The sequence below is a fragment of the Phycodurus eques genome, chromosome 7 (genome assembly GCF_024500275.1).
Source record: "Phycodurus eques isolate BA_2022a chromosome 7, UOR_Pequ_1.1, whole genome shotgun sequence".
In the NCBI taxonomy this organism is placed as follows: Eukaryota; Metazoa; Chordata; class Actinopteri; order Syngnathiformes; family Syngnathidae; genus Phycodurus; species Phycodurus eques.
In genome coordinates, this window is record NC_084531.1 from 21886850 (window position 1) to 21908401 (window position 21552).

At 39.8% G+C, this 21552-nt stretch overlaps 1 protein-coding gene across 1 annotated transcript; it reads left to right on the forward strand.

Annotated features, from left to right (window-relative positions):
* Nucleotides 1–3724: 3724 nt before the first annotated feature.
* Nucleotides 3725–20120, forward strand: scn4ba (sodium channel, voltage-gated, type IV, beta a). The gene is made up of 5 exons (XM_061681495.1): nucleotides 3725–4108; nucleotides 12248–12423; nucleotides 12548–12767; nucleotides 12862–12991; nucleotides 14856–20120. The coding sequence occupies exons 1-5, from the start codon at nucleotides 4048–4050 to the stop codon at nucleotides 14947–14949; spliced, it is 681 nt and encodes a 226-aa protein (XP_061537479.1). The 5' UTR covers nucleotides 3725–4047; the 3' UTR covers nucleotides 14950–20120.
* Nucleotides 20121–21552: the final 1432 nt, after the last annotated feature.

The following is a 21552-nucleotide window of genomic DNA, read 5'->3' on the forward strand; positions in this document are numbered from 1 at the left end:
ATTTTAAAGAAGCTCCACCCTAGAGTAGTACAGTGTCTGCAGAAGGCACTGGAGAGAGCCCTTCACCTGTCATTTAAATATGTTTACTTGTACACTGTGCTCAGTGTCTGTTGGCTGAGTAACGTGTGCCGCTATGGTTATAGTTAATAAACAGTTGACTTTCCCGTGTGTCTGTTATGTGGGAACCCACACACGACAACTCCAAGCGAGGCGCTGACATTTTAAACAACCCCACAACGGTTGAGCAAGCTCCTTAGCTCGCGGGCTAGCCAACGTAACAGTTAACTTTCCCTTAAGTCGTTTTTGTGTGGATCTACATGCGGCGAATGGAGCAAGGCTGTGGAGTATTGGATGGAGCCAACGCAGGTAGCCAAAATAACACAAAACATTCCAGGAAAGATGCATTTTTTTGGGTTGGAAACATAGCTTGATGCAGTGATCAGAGAAATGGGCCAAGCTATTATTACTAAATAACTCGCAATAATTGCCAAAGACGGCGCTTGTTCGTTATATAGTGGGGAAGGGACGACTAATACTATTCCCTTGTGACATCAGCGCGACTTGGTTTTAGCTTCACCCAAAAAATCCGGCCAGCTGAGATGGTGAAGAAGAGTTTTAAGCGACTGTATATCACAACAATTCAGTACTAAATTGTTCACAGTGTTTGCACGTTTTCAGGTGTTACCGTCAAACTTACTGTATTTACTGTATTTAGAAACAAAACACAAAAACGACTTGATGCAACCATAACATTCACAAAGGTGCAGAAATGGACTGTGGCACATTAGTGAGTCATGAGAGATTATCTGGTGTGCCATGGGAAACTGTCCAATTTCACTTAATTGTTTAGTGCAAATAATGTATTTTTGTTCCTCAATCTATGCCAGCGACAAAGTGACACGCAGGAAAAAATAGCTGAAGGTACAGTTACCTGTGTATTCACTTGTTGCCATTCATACCACAGAATAAATCATGGCACGCACAGAGTTAGTTATATTTCAGAATATGTGGCTTGGCTCAATAAAGGTTAGTAAACACTGGACAAGAGCAATCTAGAGACATTATTAATGGCACAGGCAAAGTGTTAACAACAAGGGCAAAGTGTTAACAGGTTCCAATTTAGAGACACACATACACTGAATTATTAAAATACCTTTTTTGTCTTCACACTACCTGTATGCTCGTATGTCTGTCCAGTTGATGTGCAGACTGTAAGGTGCATGTCGAAGCAATTGGTAGCGTCATTAAGCCCAAACCGACATTTGAACTAATCAGAAGCCTGAAGAATGCTTCCTATGGAAAAGGTTCAATCACACGTTAAATTGTCCATCCATCCATCCTTTTTCTACTGGTTATCCTTTTCAGGGTCATTGGCAAGATGGACCTTATACCAGCTGACTTTGGGCAAGAAGGTTAACATAAAATTTCTGCCGGTGTAAAACAGACACTAGGCAACGCAACATCATGAGCAACATTAAATACCACATTTATGGTTCAATAAATATGAAAACCTTTTACATTTCCTGTCTGTCTTATGTTAATGCACAAGGCACTCTGTTTGTGAAGCAGTGACCTTAACGCAAGAAGCACTTATCCTTTGAGGTTAGGGTTATTATCACTTGTAAGAAATATTCGAGAATAAAACAATACGCGACGTAAGCTCACATTTAAAACGGACTCCAGTGGTGTCTCGAAAGTTTTGTTCACATGCCGTCACTTCTTCATCGTTAAGGCACAGTGTTTTGTTGTTTTCATGTTTTTACACTTGACTGATCCGGAGGTAGACAAACGTGGGACGGGAACTTCTGTGGCTCAGAGCCACTGCCAAGGTTCCAAGAGTTTTGATAGCAGAAATGCACAGGGAAGTGGTATTATTGTTTCGTAGCTGTAAGAGGTGGAAATGATAGCATGTTAAGCTAGGAGTCGACTTAGATAGTTAACTGCTAACGCTAGCTGCATACATGGTATATATGTCTTCGCATGTTATAGTAGTACCTTGGCTTATGAGGTTAATTCATTCCGTGACCGTGCTCATAACTAATTTTATATAATTTCGGAATTAGCAGCAAGCTAGCCGCCCGGTCGGGCAGGTGTTATCCTGCGCGTTGATGGAAAGCCAAGGGTGCAGGTAAATATCCAGGAGAGTTGGCAGGGTGGCAGCAGACTGGTCCAAGGGGGAGTGCTCTGTGGGGTACTCCACAAGGCTGTCCAACATGGAGGGGATCCAAAGGAGTACCATAGAGGTGATCGCCACTGGTGAAGCTAGCTTCTGGCTAACAAGTTGCAAGGCAGTATCGCAGCAGACAGCTAAAGGCTGTTTAACTACTCTTTCAGGGTCACAGTGAAAGATCGAGCAAGCCCAGTCCAGCAAATGGGTTTAAAGTCCAGCATTCATATTTGACAATCTTTAGGAAATCGATAAAATGTGGTACAAAAAAAGTCAAAACAGCTGAGGAGGCCATACATGCATCGTTATCCAATTATTGTTTATCATTGCTGTTTATCTTCCTTCCTTATGCAGTTCATTGCAAATAAGTTTGCGTTGTATGTTGCAATACTGTTTGTGAAATAATCCTCTCGATCATGTCCTTCCAGATCTCAGTGTCATTGCCCACGAGAGGGTCCCCAGCAGGGACGCTTGCCAGCACCCCCTCCAAGGACTCCAAAAAGGGTGCTGTTTGGTGCATATAGGCACAAAAAACAGTCAGGACCCATCCCCCCATCTGAAGGCAGAGGGAGGCTGCCCTCTCGTCCACCAGGGTGAACCCGAATGTGTGAATATACTCGTGTGAGTATACTCGAAGTGTGAATGGCTGTTTGTTATCATGTTCCCTGTGACTGGCTGGCACCTCTTGCCCAATGTCAGCTGGGATAGGCTTTTACTTACCCTAATGTGGACAAGCAGTATATAAAATGGATGGATGGATGGATGGATGGATGGATGGATGGATGGATGGATGGATGTTAATCTAGTGCTGACAGTTTGACCCAGTACAGATCATTTGAAGTTCCATGATTTTTTTTTTGTGATTGACCTTGAAGGTTCCACTGTAGTCTCTTCAGGTCACCTATGATACTGACACAAATCAAGATGTCTGTCTTGCCATTGAACAAGGTCAGACAGTGCCAGTGCAAGATAACAGGACGGAGCGTGAAGTAAAAGATGCATGGGAGTGAGACATGACTAGAGGATGCAGCAAACAAGACATTCAGTGGTGATCATGTAGTGTGACTAAAGCAAAGCACTCCTCTTGTCTCCAACTCTCGTCAAGTAAGGCTGACTCAGCCAAATTGTGCTGAATTGTCAGGTGTGTGTATGTGGCATTGGTAATCACCGTCACCCCCTCTCCAACACACACTCCAAGCCTTCCCTTCCTCCTTCTCTCTCTCTCTCTCTCTTTCTCTCTCTCTCCCGCTCTCCCTCTGCAGTACCTCCCGCACTCATTTCTCTCATTTCTCTTTTCACCGGCCGGGGAGACATTCACTTTCTGCTTCTCTGCCTGGCTGCTCTGCACCAGCATCCCTTTTTGTGCCTGTCTCTCCCATGCTCCATCCAGCACTCCTCCAGCCTATGTCCCCCGTCAGTGTGGCTTGCTGGCTGGTGTGCTTTCTTGACTGATACCGCTGCTGGTAGAGTGTTGAGGCTGTCGGGCACCACAGCATGTCGCCAAACAGCTGCTGCTCTGCCTTTTTTTTTTATTTGCTCATTTGATCACCACTGTGACTGTTGACAGAAGACAGGACGAGAGAGAGAGAGAGAGAGAGAGATAGAGAGTGAGAGAGAGAGAGAGAGAGAGAGAGAGAGAGAGGGAGAGTGGGACACAAACAGGGAGCAGGGGGGTGTATTCTCCAGCCTGGACAGAACTCGTTGTGCTTCCATCCTGGGATAGGAGGGGAAAAGAGGGAGGGACTGAAAGCAGGACCACCTTGCTCCAAAAACCTATAAGACAGGCGCAATTTGTTCTTGCCTAAATTCAACTGTAAAAAAAACAGTACAACATTCAGAATTGGGACACACACAAGGACTCGGACAAGATAGGTGGTGTCATGGCGTCATTGGACAACACTGGCTGGAGTGTGCCAGGTCTGCTAGTTGCACTGCTGCTGGGTGAGTTAGACTTCATTGTATCTGCAGTACCTTAAACTGCTGCTTTGCATCTTTCTGTGACACCACAGCTTTGCACTTTGGCAGTGTGTTGGTGGTGTGAAGTGTATTTGTCCACCTTCACAGCATCTTTTACTCCCTCTGTGTTAGACTATTGTAGGTAAGGTGGGTGGCTTATTGCCAGCTCAGTAAATCCATACCTCCAAGCCCAAGCATTAAGTCGTACCTCATCATCCAGCAAAGCGAAGACTTGGCATTCACTTCCCACACTTTCAGGTGCAAACATGCTGATGTAACATGTAAAGTGTACTTATTGCTGCCTGCATCACAGTCCATAGCATTAACCCTTTTAGGCTGATCAGAATTAGTACAATTATGATGAGTTGGATTAGTCACAGAAATGTACAATGTCCAAAGGATGGTTCTTGTCCTTTATCATTATCATGTGTGTGTGTGTGTGTGTGTGTGTGTGTGTGTGTGTGTGTGTGAGAGAGAGAGAGAGAGAGAGAGCAAGACAGAGAGAGAGAGAGAGTGTGTGTTTGTGTGTGTGTGTGTGTGTGTGTTTAACAATGAAGGTATTAGGCTTACTCTAAAATCCAAATGGCCTTGGTTAAATAGATGTATCTTACTCTGTAGTTTCGCCCGTTTTCTCTCTTTCGTCTCGTGACACTGTACTCATTAATAAGGCACACAACAACAAATCCAATTTAATTTTAACATACATCCCAATCTTTATTGAAATAGCATATTTCCTCAAACTCTATACTGGATACGCCATGCCTTAATTAGTCACCTAGTGCATTGTCCACTTGAACAAATAAATGTTGGTTTCTTAAAAATAAAATTACAAATGCAAGATGGGGCGAGAGAGGGCTAATTTTGTTCACAGATTATTTCACTGATGTATTACTGTCAGGTCATACTGTCAGTTTTAACAAATATGAAAAAAGTGATTACCGTAATTTCTCGTGTAGACACTATAAAACGTTCTCGAGTATATTACTTCCCCCAAAATCAACCCCATACATCAGGAACACCCTTCTGCTTATGTTTAATACACATAGTCGATTTGCTGCCATCCATGCTGAAAAAATTAATTATTATCTGTATTTTATTAGGTTTTGCAAAGAAATATTCTGCTCTGTGTTCATGCGCTAACATAATTTAGATTCTTTTAATCAAATGTTCGTGTCACCTCCCCACCATTTCTACTCGCGTTTTCATATTAAAAAAAGAACAAAGAAGGTGATCGACTCAAATCAATCCTCTATGATACGGTAAGTGTAAAATTTTAATAATACTGTTGAAAATAGTATAGTCTTACCGAGTGTAGGCTGTGACTGGGAGCCATGTCGGCCCTATTCTGCGATGACGGGACAGGTACAAAGGAGTCAGCATGTAGCGATGGCTGACTAGGGGAAGAGCAGCATTGTCGTTGCGGTGCTTGTTTTCCACATGAGTGCTCCCCTCAGAGCCCACAGCGTTGGATGAATCAAGTCGTTGGTTAATAGTTGCTGTGTGGTCCACTGGGTGGTTTTTTTTCCACCGGCCATTGTTGTGCTGCAAGTCTGGAGATGCTAGCAGCCACAGGAGTTAGCGGCAGGAGCTAGCAGCAGGAGCTAGCTAGCTTCCGTAGCGACGCAGAGTATGAGCCAAGAAGGAGTGAGTTCAGCATGAAATGTTTTAAAGTTAGTCAACTGGAGACCACGTTACATTGGAAAATAAGCATTAATTGACCAGATATGGAGTAAAAAAGCAGATTGCAAGTAGCGTCGCACCGGCGTAACACACACAGGTCCGTCAACCGGAGGTCCAGCTATGATATGGCGGCAACCGTGAGAACGTCATAATTATCGGGTGAGCCCCAAAAATTTACCGTATTATATATACATTTGTAACATTAGACATTCTATATCATATTGGAATGAAAGTATACCTTTTTCAGAACACCAGTTACGGGTTACCTTAATACAATATGAAAACATTTTTACATTTTCCATCTATGTATAATATGTATCAATAACTTGATGAATTTCTTAGTAGAAAAAAAAAATCTAATTTTATACAGGAGGAATTACAGTATTTTGAAAATTGCCCCTTTCAAATAAACATGACAGATCAGCGTGGTCTTACACCCTTTTTGCAAGTACAAATTCAAACAGACACGTCACAGTCCAGCTCACATCGTCATCAACTTAATGTGTATACCTTTTACAAGTGCCCCACACATACCTCATGGGGAAGCTTACTGCTTTGGTGAGCTCAATCTTGTTTTAGCTGTTCCTGCCCCAAGACTCCAGACATAGTCTAGGTGCAGGGGACTTCTGTGTTCCAGCTCCAGGACTGTCAGGAACACCTGACTTCAGGGCTAATTCACATTTTTTCATGCAGGAATGAGTAGAAACTCTATTTGTGGAGCAAACTTTTTTTTAATCATCTGTGCAACTTGTACACAGCAGGAACACTCCACCCCTAGTGCTCTTTCCTTCTTCCTCGATTGCCCCTTAATGGGGCCACATTGTACATCACACAACTCTCGTCTTACTATAGTAGATGCTAAGTGTGTATATCACGGTTGGGTAATAAGCAGGGAACTATTAACTCTGCCTCCAGCTGCCCTGCATCATTAGTAATGGGCTCTATGGACGCAGCACTCCCACGTTCGGTGTAAGGTGACACGATAACTTCCGGTCAGCATGTAAACGGATAGTGACAACATGGGAAACATGTTCAAACGCAAAACCAAGTTGTGGCGCAACATAACGGCACACCACAGTATTGGCTGAGGGGCTATCTCATCGTCTTTGAAAATTCAAAACCTCTGACGCTATTTCGACTTTGAAAAGTGCTAGCACCGAACTACTGTACATATAAATTATATTGTACCTACACAACGGTTCAACTGCAGGTTATCAGACATTTAAATTTTTTTAGCATCCTAGTAGCTTGTAACATACAGTATTGACAGCTGGAAGTGTTACACCATCTGACCTTTCCATCGGAAATGCTTAACGTGTTGGAGTGCATAGAGTCCATTGGATCAAAAAAGAAAAGGACACACAAACAGAAATGTGATAACAAAGAGTTTAATTTGTTACACATAAAACATGAAGCTTGCACTTATTAATTTGCTGCCAAGTATATGACTGTATAGTGCTCATGAAGTCAATATGAATTCCCATCACCATGGAAGCTCATTCCTGCAACCCATCATCTCATTTGTGCCACTTTCCCTTCCAAACATTACATGACTTAATGTATTTTCTTTTCCCATTTTGAGCTCTCTCTTGCTCTCCCTTCAGTCATGATGTGAAATTGCTTTTAAGCCATATAACATGAATGTTGCATCAAATGGATTTGTTTTGTTGCAATTATTCTACTCATCATTATTATGGGCGGCACGGTGACCGACTGGTTAGAGCGTCTGCCTCACAGTTCTGAGGACCGGGGTTCAATCCTGTGTGGAGTTTGCATGTTCTCCTGCGTGTGAATGTGAATGCAATGGTTGTTTGTTTGTATGTGCTCTGCGAGCGGCAGACAACCAGTTCAGGGTGTACCCCGCCTCCTGCCCGATGACAGCTGGGATAGGCTTCAGCGCGCCCGCGACCCTAATGAGGAGAAGCGGCTCAGAAAATGGATGGATGGGTCATTATTATGTACTTTCCATTTGAAAAAGCCACCTGAATAGGCGCAAGGGAATTACAGCAATTTTTGAAAAGTGTACCTAACATGAAGTTTGACGATTATTTACTGTCAAACTATGTCCTTGTAACTGTTTTATTCAACTTAAATGTGTGTCATTATTCATAGAGTTTTATCACGGCCATCACAAGGCTCCAGTATAACAGGATCGTAAACAAAAATCAAAGATACAAGTTCATGGACTAAAAAAAATAAACAATCTGTGCAACTTCAACCCAAGCTTTATGGACATGAATTACTTGGCTATTCAATCTATACAATACAATATTTGTTTTCATTTTCTAACTTTTCCAAAAAATTTTAATCATTACACTTTATTTATAACAATTATATATATAGTGGTACTGCTTTTAAAAATAATAATAATCATGTTTTTTATTTAAAAGTTACTCAGAGTCATAGCTGTTAATGTAACAATTATGCAGGTCTGCTGCTTATTGACCTGGTAATCCATGCATTTGTGGACAGTATGAAGACCATCCATCCATCCATCCATTTTCCGAGCCGCTTCTCCTCACTAGTGTCATTATTCATAGAGTTTTATCTCTAAACCCGGTGTTCAGGGTGTACCCAACCTCTCGCCCAGAGATAGCTGGGATAGACTCCAGCAGGCCTGCGACCCTTGTGAGGATAAGCGGTACGGAAAATGAATGGATGGATGGTATATGTATCGTGGTTGCAGCTGCTTCAATGTCCATAACAAACATTATTACGACCTTATTTGAGACCGCACTTATATTGAATATTTTTACATTATGCAATGTGTTCATAATGTTGTGGCAAGTCAGTGAGTACTAAATTGTAACTTTTTAACTATTATCATTCTCCTTCGTTATCGAATGGCTAGGATGCTTTCACATCTCTATCACATGTCTGCAACAGCTCAATAACTTGTAATATAACTTACTGTAAAAGGATGCACATGTTTGTGGGAGTCATCTTACGAATGCTGTATTTGTATCGGTACCGTACACATCCGCCACTGTGCACCAGTGCGGTTCTGTATGTTGAGTCACTTCACTGCTACTCTGCTGTCATTCAGTCACCTTGGAAAGGACATTTCACTCCCCATATCCATCTCTTTCCTCCTTCCTGCTGACGCCGTCCATCCTGTCTCTCACCCATCCCATCTATCTCTCAGCTTTATTCACTTTTCTCTATTTACTATTCCTCTGTGACCATTCCCTCCCTTTCTTTTCCATTCTTCCCAGCAGTACTCCCTCACTCCCTCTCTCTCAGAGTGGTAATTGTGTCCTCGGTCAGTTCTCTGTGGGTTTACTCAGAAATACATTAACCCTTCAATGTGTGGCCTACTTAAATAAAATACATCACCTTGACTGTCAGCCAAGGACAAGCCCAAGCAGTTGCATTTTGTCCCATTAGCTGAACTGATTGAGATTCTGATGTTTGTTTGTTTTTTATAGTGAAGCTACTATAGCACAAATACATGCATGTGAACTGAATGCAAGATAAGTAAATGATAAGATATTGTGCAGTAACAGAGACATCAGGCCACAACGCATTATCAGCAAGGATAATTGTCACTCAGTTCACTTGACTCTTAAATGTTGCATGTACTGTAAATGCATTTTCTAAGCAATCACTTTCCACAGGTCGGTCTTGTAAAAGAAGCTTTTAATCTCAGAGAGATAAACCTGGTTAAAAGAAGGATGAAAATAATAATAATTCATTCCCGCCCCCCAAAACCACCACAGTTTTTGGGTTACACAGATTTTAATAAATAAAAATAGCACTTTATATGTAAAGTTAAGAAATAAAATTGTTTTCTGAAGAGTAATTACTGTACTCTGGGACAACATGAAACATCAAATGTGTGCCTGAGGTGTGTACCATTAAGGGGTGTGGCCTAGCGAGCAAAAATAAATAAATAAATCAACCAACCAACTACTCATAACTCCAAAAGGTCATAAATCGGGGCACTTGTAAGATAAGGTACCACAGAAGGAGCTGGAGTCTCATGAGCTATTTTGACGTGTCAGGTTAAGGTTTTTTTTTCCCCTGAAGATTTGTCGATAGGTGTGACTGTGAGTGGGAATGATAGTTTGTCTCTACGTGCCCTGCAACTTACTTCTATCATTTCCAGGGCATAAATCGCCGCTTCTCGGCCAAAGTCTGCTGGTATAGGTCCACTCACGACCCAAATGAGGACAACCGCTATAGAAATTGAATGGATGGAAATGCTAACCCAGGCATCCAGAGCCCTTCCCATCATGGAAAACTTTTAAATCCGTGGGTGGTCATGATAACACAACCATATCAATCTAAAAATACACAAGCAGACCACCTCTCAGTATCCTTTTCCTATCTAGCTCAAACATCCGTGCAGGATGCATTCTCTGAACAATAATATGTCCGTATAAATAAACAATACCAAAAAAGTCAATTAACAGAGACAAGATCCAGAAAGAGAAAAGAACAAGGTGAACTCAAACAGCTCACATTGCTGTTGAAGAAGAGTCAACTTGAATGCAGTCGGGAGTTAAAAATATCCAGTGGTAGAAGTCAAGATGAAAGGGTAAGATTAGGAGGTAGAATTAGAACCCAACAACAACTCCTAAAACATAAACTGACACATGGTGTGAATGCAAACACATTTGCTTTTACACACACAGAGACTGCATGGATTTAGGCATGACAAAATATTTTAATGGAGACTGATTTTGTAATTTAAACTGTAAAAAGTGCAGTTTTCCTGTCATATTTTTTGTGGGCTGGAATGAGATGAAAGATAAGGACCGTCAGTTCTATAACACCAATTTACAGGCATAAAGTCAAGTGCATGTGTTAATTTCAGTTTGCACAAAGTGCAATGTGATCCCGTGATGGTCAGTGTCGAAAGGACAGCGTTTATAAATAGGACTCAAGAGTAGGCAGACGCCAGTGTAATAATGTGATGATTACTACAGTTGTCATTCAACAAAGACACCTTGTTGGACCCATGCACGTAAATGCAAGAATAACTATTTTAAGTCATCAAATTTTTACATCACTGTCACTAAATTACTTCCATTAATTTTGTATCCCCAGCCAGTCGTTTTTGTTGGTTCCAGGTGAATCAAGTGTCATTTGTGGGAAACAAAAGTCTTGGGACACACTTCTTAATAGAGTAATTAACTAATCAGAGGTTGAGGTAAACCAGCTGATTCTGAATTATTTAAGTCTTTTTTCTCTCAATTCTGTGCTTTCTACTATGCGAAAACAGACGATTGTGCTCAGTGCTCAATAACATCTATAAAGGCACGCTTGGATGAATTTGATGTGGAATAACATGACTCAAGCCCTGAACACAACACTATCAAACGCTTTAGGGATAAGCTAGAAAAGAGATGGTGACCCCTCAGATCAAAATACGCTTTTCTGCCTCGTCTATGTGTCCCGTAGTCGTGATGAACATGTCCCAATGCTTTTACCCATGTTGCAGAGTCTTAAAAGGCGACTCATCAGATTGAACGGCTGCTTCTCATTTGTATTTGACCTCATGTTAATGGTCAAAATCCCCTGTAAGCAATCATCGAAGGTATTCTGGCCAGATTTGTAAAATATCAAATATTTTCAACTATTGAAGGTTTAATTCAGGTTATGTTCATGGTGGTTGAGAGTATGGCAGTCAAAATATTCTCGGGAATCAACACATTTTCCTTACTACTAATTAAAAGTTGCTTTGTTTACAGAGGTTTTTTTTTTCAGCACCAAGAGCAGAAAAAAATAAAATAAAACATTCATTGCATTCAATAGCAATTCAGTCAGTGCCCAATGATGGTTACATCATCAACCATACATGCATACTCCTACTTAGGACTCAGATAGCTACTTTGATAAAAACTGTCCACATTGAAGAATAAATTACCATGTTTCCTCAAATAGTACCCAGGGGTTATTCATTTATGCAATGGTAGCAGGTCTTTATTAAACCGTTAAGGCATTTACTAATGATGACAGCTTTTATCCAAATTGAAATGTGTGATATTTTTATTACACTATAAGAAATGCTTTGTCCTATTCACAAATAAATCACTATTATTCATAAAAATGTCATTTATTTTCTATGGCGCTTGTCCTCATAAGGGTCACGTGTGAGCTGGAGCCCATCCCAGCTAACTTTGGGCGAGAAGAGAGGTACACCCAGGACTGCCTGCCAGCCAATCGCAGAGGAGTGCGCATTTCTGTCATTTATGCCCTAAAAATTGGTTTGCTGGCATTTTGTATTGCACTGATTACCTGTGAATTTCTAGCATGTTTTCAAAACAGTATGCTGTATGATTAAAGTACTAAAAGATAAAGAAGGGTTTCTCAACCTTTGTTGAGCCAAGGCACGATTCAGTGAAATTAGATAATTTCCTGTGGCACACCTGATGATCTCTCACAGTGGTTGGGAATCACTAGATTAAATTACTTGTTGTCTGCACACCTCTCCCACAGTCTTTGATTCAGGTGTACTTCACGTTCGTGGACTGGAGGTGTCAACAGGAAAAGTGTCATCAATTGAGGCAATGAACGGCTCCACGGTGCTGTTGCCGTGTACGTATTCCTCGTGCATTGGCATTCACAAGCTCACATTCAGCTGGCATTATAACAACAATGGCACAATGAACAAGGTATGAGCCTCGCAAGCATTGGTAAAACCTTTTTATTGTCAGCTCTGTGCTGCGTAACCGAAGCATGTTTGTGTGTGTGTGTGTGTGTGTGTGTGTGTGTGTCCGTGTGTGTGTATGTGTTTAGTTATGCGAGGGGGTGGTTCCTAGCGAGGGTGTGGAGCCCAAGGTGAAAGTGGAACACGATCGAGTAGAATTTGTGGGTTCTTCAAAGAGCCACAATATCTCCATCCTGCTGTGGAACATCACCTTTGAAGATGAGGGAGAGTACACCTGTTTTGCGAAAAACCCAAAAGAGATGAACCGCAACCACAGCGCTATCTTCACTCTCAGAGTGGTGGATCAAAGTATGGAACATATAGACATATCTCATCCTGTGTTGTTGTATGTTATGGAGACTTTCTCTCATCCGATGTCTTTTTTGTCTCTCCACACTTTCAGTGAGAGAGGTTGATAACACTTTAACTGTCATCATTGTCTCTGTGTTGGGCGGAGTCATTGGCTTAGTTATCATTGTTATGGTGATAAAGGCCTTGGTGGTCCAATTCCTGCTAAAGGATGATGAGAAGAAGTAAGTTGTCTGGAGATGGTGAATGGCACTTATCACAACATGCATGACTTACATGATTAGTGACTCTTTTCTAAACTTATCATAGACTTGCCAGTCTTGGGGATAAACTTACATAATATCAGAGTTTGCGAACAATTCGTTCCAAGTGAAGTTTATTTATAAAGCCTTTTATCGCAAAAGAGTTGCAAAAGGCTTCAGAGGTCACAAAAATCAAGAATGACGAGGCTGTAATCGCTCCCAAGTGGGTGACATTTATCACATGATATGATGACGTATAATTTTAAAACAGCATGAGAATCCCTTTAATGGAATGAAATCCAGAGAAGTGGTTCTCCTCAGGACTTGTACTGGTCCGTCGATGCAGAATCCGTACAGCAACAGCCTCACTTTGCTCATTACCACTTGGCCCCCTCTCAGAGCAGGAGAGGAGGGAGGAGGAAAGAGGAGAAACGGCAGTAAAACGGGCAAAACTCGATAAGTTCAATAGTGCTGGTTAACTTGTTGTTCTAAACTCAAAACAAATGTTCCCATACTAAAGCAAAGTGTTCCAAACTTAAACAGTGACTTTCATAAAACATCTATAAAATGCAATGGTTTAAACCAGTGTTCCTCAACCTTCTTTGCACCGCGGACCGGTTAGGAGTCGGCATTTTTCTCACGGACCGGCTGTGGTGGCGTACATACACACACACACACACACACACGCGCACACACACACACACGCTTGCCTCGCTTCTACTTCCTCCTTCGCTGTTCGTGACGCGTCCACTGTGGGGGTCTGAGTTGTTGTAGGCAGCCAGACCAGACTGCAGTTCCGTAGCTCCTCAATGAGAGTAGACTTTTAACTCCGTTAAAGTAGTTCTGCCTGTGTCGAGCAGAAACCTACGACTGTATCAGAGCGGATTTGGTGCTTTAGAGTTAACTGTTGCGATAAACCCGTATTTTAAGTAGGACTCCTGATATAGTGTTGTTTCGTTCGCGAACGTTTCGTTCAAAAGAATAAATCTTTTCAGTTAACGTAATGAGCTGAATTAGTTCATGAAACGATTTCGTTCTTTGAGCTCTGCCGCCGTTAGCCAGTCCGCTCGGACCGGAAACGGAAACGTTCAAGCCGGCTGGGAGCTGAAAGGGAAACGTTCTGTGCAGTCTTGACGAGTCAATTGAGACGCGCAGCTGTCGGGGCGGAGAAGATCCGGTCAATTTTTTTTTTAAAAAACCTACATTGACACGCGAATTGCAATACAGCAGAAATTATATAAATTGGTCATTCTTTCTCTGCGGCCCGGTAACAAATGCCTCATGGCCCGGTACCGGTCCACAGACCCGTGGTTGGGGACCACTGGTTTAAACAACATTTTAACATTCCTTATTGTAATACAATACTAAAAAGAGAAGTTAACCACTGTATGATCAAAGTAAAGTAAAACTACTGACAGACACAGACATAATGGAGAGTGAAAGGAACAGTGTTTGCACATTGATACTTTCACCTAGTGTTATTTTATAGATATTACTGGTATTTTGCGTGTCATAAACGTGTCCCTGTAAGCAGGCAAAATATAGAAAGATATCTTTAGTTGTGTTTCCGTCATTGCTACATACAATACTGTTTAAGAAACTGTGGTTGGTTGTGAAATTGAAAAGATATCCAAACAAAAGATCCTCTTCACTTTATAACATCTGCGTGAATGATGATAAGGTGACCTCTTAAATCTCACATCAGTCAGCAATTACTCCATCAAGTTATGTTTAGTATGTTTTATATCTAAACATTCATGTGGCTCAGTCATAATTATACAGCAGTTTTCATTGTTGCTACTGCTGCTTCTGTATGCTAATCTTTGTTTTCTCTATTTCCCTGCAGTAAAGAGTGCCTGGTTAATGCCTCAGGGAACGACAATACCGAAAATGGACTTACAGGAGCCAAAGCTGAAAACAAAGGAACACCAAAGGCATGAGCAAAAAGGCAGCAGCGTATGTCTGTATGTTTGTATATGTGTTATAACAAATGTACACTATCAATGAATGAACTGTCTTCTCTTGTTGCTACATAGTAAACCATGCAAATGCACAGTTAAAACATGGCTTGAATTAGAAAAAGTCTGCAGAAAGCTGGGTCACTTTTGTCTACATGGCAGCCCATTTGTCTGTATTATCCAACTCTGCACGCTTAAATTAAGTATTTTTGGATTGAACTTGATCAGCATACTGTATATTCTTTTCCCCAATTAGTTTATAGCTAATATGAAACCTAAACATTAATCAAACAGAGAAAAGATGCTAAAATTGGTGGAAAAATGGATTGGAATAATGGAAGAGTACAAAATGGCTGAGATGCCGCTCTCAAACCTGCATTTTAATTTATTAAAAAAAAAAAAAAAAAATGCTCTGAGCAGCTGAATGGAACACGTGGGTAGCAAGTGTGCCACACAGTCGAAGATTCTGGGTTCGAATCTTGGCTCAGACCTTTGAGTGAGGAGTTTGCATGTTTTCCACACCAGCATGGGTTTTCTTTGTGTACTACCACATTCCAAAAAAAAACATGCAAGTCCAGTTAGTTGAGTAATCTAGGCTAGGTTACAGCTCACAATTGACCTATGTAATACGCAATAGAAAATAAATGAAGGGATAAATGGATGGATTGATAAATTTGTTATGTGAGTCTTTTTTTTCAAAGGACTCACAACGTTTTGTTTTCGTTTTTCACAACTAACAGGCCGTAGGTTTGTGGGGTTTTATAATTATTACTCTCCTGGAATTCCGAAATTCATATTAGAATGTCAAAAACCAGGTTCGGTTCAGGTTCATTAAAATCAAAAGCAGATTTGACTGAATACAGACTAGCTGACAACAAGGCTTCCAATGAGGCAAATGAATGATCCAGTTCTTCTCTGTTATTTTATTTTTAACATTTTTTGGTTTTCGCTTTAGATTATGAAACACAGGTGCCTGCTCTGCTTTTGCACCCTCTGTTGGCCGGAGGATTAAATCACAGAAAATTATTTTGGAGGGGAAAGTATTAAAACACTAACCCTGATCCAAGACAATCCGAAGACTACACAGCTCCCTAAAGAGAATGAAGTGAATGATGCTGCTTCTGACTTATCAAAAGATTGTTTTTTTTAAGCATGCATATATTTTAAAAAACGCCACACATGTACAGTATTTGTTGTCTGCAACACAGGAGGAACATTTGTATGAATTCATGAAGTTGTAAAATGACCGTTCATATCAACCTTGGCTATCAACAAGCAAGTTAGGGTGACAGCAAACAATTGGAACAATTGAAATAGTTTGTTCAGTTACAGAATATTACTAAAGTAATATCATGGCTTTATGAGAATATAGTCGGAATAATGGAATATTACGAGATTAATTATGGAATTAAGTTGTTACAATATATTACAAGACGGAAGGCATAATAATTGAAAATTGTGTAATTTGGGAAACATACAGTACCTGCATTAAATGACACTTAAGGATAAGTTTCACAAAAAGTAAAAGTTTTTGGCACATCGGCCCCATCATCAGTATGAACAACTAAATCTGTGAACTACAGCAACTGAAATCTCCTCTTTTTTTCCTCATTTAACAGTATTGTTTATAATAAATAGTAAATAATAAATATATAAAGTTAAACTTTATTGTCAAATTAGTCCGACTTTTTTTCTAAATAAATAGCTTCATTCATGTTACATTGCAAAAAATGTTATTATTCTGACATCATTCTGGTAACTTTATGATTTTATTCTTGTAACTGTACAACTGTAGTCTTGCAAAATTCCAACTTCATTCAAGAAATGTTATGACTTCATTCTGGTTACGTTGCCACTTTATTTTCAAAATATACTGTAAGTTTTCTTCTCATTACACATTTTCCTTGTCAGTGTTGCTCAAATACACATTGGTAAAAAAAAAAAAAAAAAAAGAGGAGGTATGTCCACCAGTAAAAAAAAAGGGGCAAATTTATTTAATTTCATTTTTAAGAATAAATTATTTTAGAATGTCACTTAACTATATTCCAAAATAAGTGGAAAGGGATAGATTTAGTGCCATCCTGCTATTAGCTCCTTCACGTTGTGCCCTCTATGCAACGCTACCAGAGGTTATTTGAGAAGTTGTCATACATGACCTGCCACACACCCTCACGCATACCTGGGATAGATGGGACAGCTGAGTGCTACACACACACACACACACACACACACACACACATGCACACACACACACACACACACACACACACACACGGTCACATACCAGAGAGTGGTACACAGGCCTTGCACACAAACAATACTGCACTTTACCACTGTTCCGAGTGGCTGCACAAATCAACATTAAATCAATTTTTATGATAATATATAACAATTAGAAAACAATCAAAAAGTCAGGAAATTAAACTCGTCGTGTTTCAGTTAACTATGGGTCAACAGCCATGCGTTTGTTTTATTTGTTTTATCGTTCACATATTTCACTCAGGCCAGCTTACTTAGTTGTTCTATTTTCCTTCTTGCTTTCAAAGGAAGCAATAATACAGACTTTATAATGCAATAACATGTTCAAGGGCACTTTAAAATGTTTCGGGACGAAGGCACTGCCCATTATGGGCACTGTGGTAAAGCGAACTCAGTGGGCCGATGCATTGAACATATTTTTACTGGGCATATTTGCATTGTATTCCATACATACTGATGACTATTTTTCCTGCTCAATCCACAACACTGGTGATCCCTCACTTTACTTGAGAAAATAAAACCCAACAATGAATACAGATCTACAGATAGCGCCATTGTATCTTCTGTAATACGCAATGTAACCCCGTTAAAGAAAACATTGTCTAATTCTTACAGTTATAGCTTTATCTCATTGAATGTATCTAGCGATGAATGTCAAAATGCAATGTCACAAAGTGTCATGTTCTCTCACTTTTCATAGATACAATTGGACAAATATATTGGGACACATTTTTCAAATATTGTCCCCGAAATCTTGTTTTTTTTTTCAATTTACCAAACATCATGGGTATTTCCATGCATCCAACTTCCAAAAAAAAAACTCACAGACACGAAATCTTGTAAAAAGTCTTCCCAAAAGAGTGGAAGCTGTTAGAGTAGCAAATGTGGGACTAAATCCACATTGAAGGGCAAGGTGTCTCAATACATACATAATGTACATACTTTAACTTTACTTTGGTAACACACATAATTCACACAGTATAACAGAAGTCTGATTTCAAATGTTCCTTCATTGTGACAGCTTTCCAAACAAAACCGAAGATGCCATTTGTATGTAGAAGCTGATTAAACACTCGAGTGTAACAGTAATAGCAGGTTTTGCAATTACAGTGTTATACCTTTTGTGTGTGATATCATAGATGACATGTGAAAGTACTAGAACAAACATAAGCAATTGATGTGATAAAGGATAAACATCTCAAAATATCCTGCAGGGACAGGCAGTATGGTGGAGTTAAATATTTGTCATACCTCAAATGTAATGCGTAAAACTATTCAGTCTGTTTGTTACACACATTTTTGTTCCCTGATTTTAGTGTTGTGGGGGGGGGAACAAGCTGATTTGCTTGTCTTTTGACCTCATATCGAAGTTCTGGCAGCATTTTATAAAGGTGCAGATCCCACAAATGCATGCTCCTTTCAAATATATGTATGATTTATTACCAGGAGGCCAATGTTTACATTTGCCAAATAATAGTTTTAGTGAATGAATGTCATGTGTGGAAGCATGATTAATATTTGATGACAGTCATATGTGCAACAACCTCTCTCACATTTGTCTCTTTACTAATTCTGAGCCCTTCTGACGACACGAGTCATCATCAGCTGACTGTGTACAACCATTGCTGCAGTACTCAATATAATGTGCTATATAATATCCATCTAGTTAAGTGAGCATGAGAGGCTTTTTGTCTCAACTCAATTAGCTCATCAATTAAATGTCTACATCATAGAGAGAGAGAAAACATTGCATCAAGTGAAAAGTAGGGGTTCACATTATATATTTACATGGCTATAATACAAGTGTAACAACACATTGTACGTACGGAGTCCAGCAAGTGATACAAATTACCTTTGTGACTCTTTTTCTCAGATTGTTTATAATCACGTCTGTAACACATATTTTAGCACCATTTATACTAAATTTTAAGGTTATTAGGGGACGGGACCACAAACATACAGTGCCTTGCAAAAGTATTCACACCCTTGGCTTTTTTTCTTACCCATTTTCTTGACTGTACGTATTTCTCATTCCCTTCAAAACTTTGACTATTTTGAGAAGATCCATCAAATAAAATTCAGATAAAGAAATCGCTTAAATTAGACGGTTAATTGCAATGTAACAAAATAGGTTAAAAAAAACAATTAAATTAAAAAAGCCAAGGGGGTGAAGGCATTTTCAAGGCATTATATAGATAAAATTACTTCAAATTGACAGCTAAGGGCAGAGGCCATGTCATGAATAGTATTACTATTAAAGGCAAAACAATTTATTAGAAAAATGGCGATTGACCACTATGTTTTCTTACTGTAAATTCTTAAAACTGCCACAGCAGCTGGAGCTCATACTGCCAGTCCACGAGCCTCATGTCTGCCCAAATATGACACTGATACATTTGAAATAAATATGTATTGCACTTATCACTGTCACAACTACTAGCGATTTGTAACACTTCATCTTAGACCACACTGCCAAGTCTGCTCCCACATTCCACTCAAACCCAAAGATCAAACCTCGGATCGATGCACTTCAACAGGAATCTTAATAATTAGAATAGAGGACGAAAAAAAGTATTACAGCATGTCCTTACATGACAGCAAACCTAAATGTTTTCCATTGTAATCAAGCTATCAAAGACTGCTCATGTTATATATAAACACAAAATACCATTCTTAAGTATTGCAGCAATTGTTTGTATTTTACTTCCAAATCTACCGTGTAATTGTTTATTTGTCTTCGCTGACACATGCAACCCCAAATTTCCTCGATTAAAGTTCCTCTGAATGTCAATCTCTTTGTCTCTCTGTAATCATGCTGCTCATGCTCACCTCATGACTATGTACTTAGAACTTGACTTGTTAAGGTAATATAATTATGTAAATAAAATCATTCTAATTGCCTGGGAACTCTGCAGTGTCCCTGCCTGTTTGTGACACACTACATCTAACCCAAGGTGGAGGAGGAAATCTGTAAAAAGTCTACACACCCCTGTTCAAATGCCAGGTATTTGTGATATAGAAAAATGACACCAAGATTCAAAACTGTTTCGACCATTAATGTGACATATAACGCATACAACTCAATTGTAAAAGCATTTCTATCTTTAAGAGGGGTGAAGTAAAAATAAAATGCACACCCTCGTGCAACTGGGAATCTGTCTGTGTTCAGAATTAACCAGAGCTGCCAACCTATAAAAATGTACTTCCAGAACAATTTGCCCAAATTTGTGTGAATTTCCATATTTTCACATTTTTGTCAAGAACATTTCCGTCTGACAGTCATACTCATTAATAAATTATGGCTTCAATATTTGTCATTTTGATGTTTTTATGACATCAACCTTGTAATGGTGGACGCAGTTGCAGTCTGAATCAAAGTACCAGTATATGAGATTTCGTTGTTCCATCATCAACTATATCTGTCTATGGATTAAGTTACCTTTTCCAATTCTGTTTTCAACCCTGCTAACAAAAAACAACAACAACAACAAAAAAGTCTATTTAGCAGATTAATCAGATCTCAAAAGTAAAAAAAGGGGGTCTGTCAGTCATGGGCAGTAAGAATGCCTTAGCAGTACTCGCCCCACCACCACCACCCTTACACGCCCCTAACCCCCAAGTTAAACAGTGACCTCACTGTTAAATAATAGTAAATAGTAGTAAACCAGTAGTTAACAAAATGTAAACGTCTTGTTTACCGACACATTTTTGGAAACAGCTCACAAAATTTAGGCAGAGTAATTTTGCATCTGACTCTAAATTGCCCTTAGGTGTGAATGTGTGCGCGAATGGTTGTTTGTTTCTATGTGCCCTGCGATTGGCTGGCGACCAGTTCAGGGTGTTGCCTCTCGCCCGACGATTGCTGGTATAGGCTCCAGCACGCCCGCTGCCCTAGTGAGGATGAGCGGAACAGGAAGATGAATAGATGAATGAATGAATGAATTTTGCATCTGCTCTAAATTGCCCAGAGGTGTGAAGGTGAAACTTAAAATGCCATTTTAGTTCTTTTTTTGTTTGTTTTGTTTTTTAAAAAAGTTCCCATTTTTATTTTATTTTGTTCACGAAAATGTTTTTTCAATTTTTGTTTTAGTTATTTCGTTTGTTTTCGTTTGCTATTATACCCTTGGGGCAGCCACACCAGAGACACAACTATTTTAATATAAGCATTAAAAAATATATATTTTCCATAATATAACCCCCTTGGCGTACTGATTTTTGTTTAGTAAAAGACTAAGACCAAATTTACTGTATTGTCAATAGGTTCACAAATTTCAAACTCAACCTAGAAATTGCATGCGTTTGCTAAGAGATGTTAAAGAGAGATCA

Bases quoted from the DNA above. Each gene is read 5' to 3' on its own strand.
- scn4ba (XM_061681495.1), top strand. From the start codon at position 4,048: ATGGCGTCATTGGACAACACTGGCTGGAGTGTGCCAGGTCTGCTAGTT. The intron at 12,768-12,861 runs GTATGGAACATA...CCACACTTTCAG, and splicing joins TCTCAGAGTGGTGGATCAAA to TGAGAGAGGTTGATAACACT. The intron at 12,992-14,855 runs GTAAGTTGTCTG...ATTTCCCTGCAG, and splicing joins CTAAAGGATGATGAGAAGAA to TAAAGAGTGCCTGGTTAATG.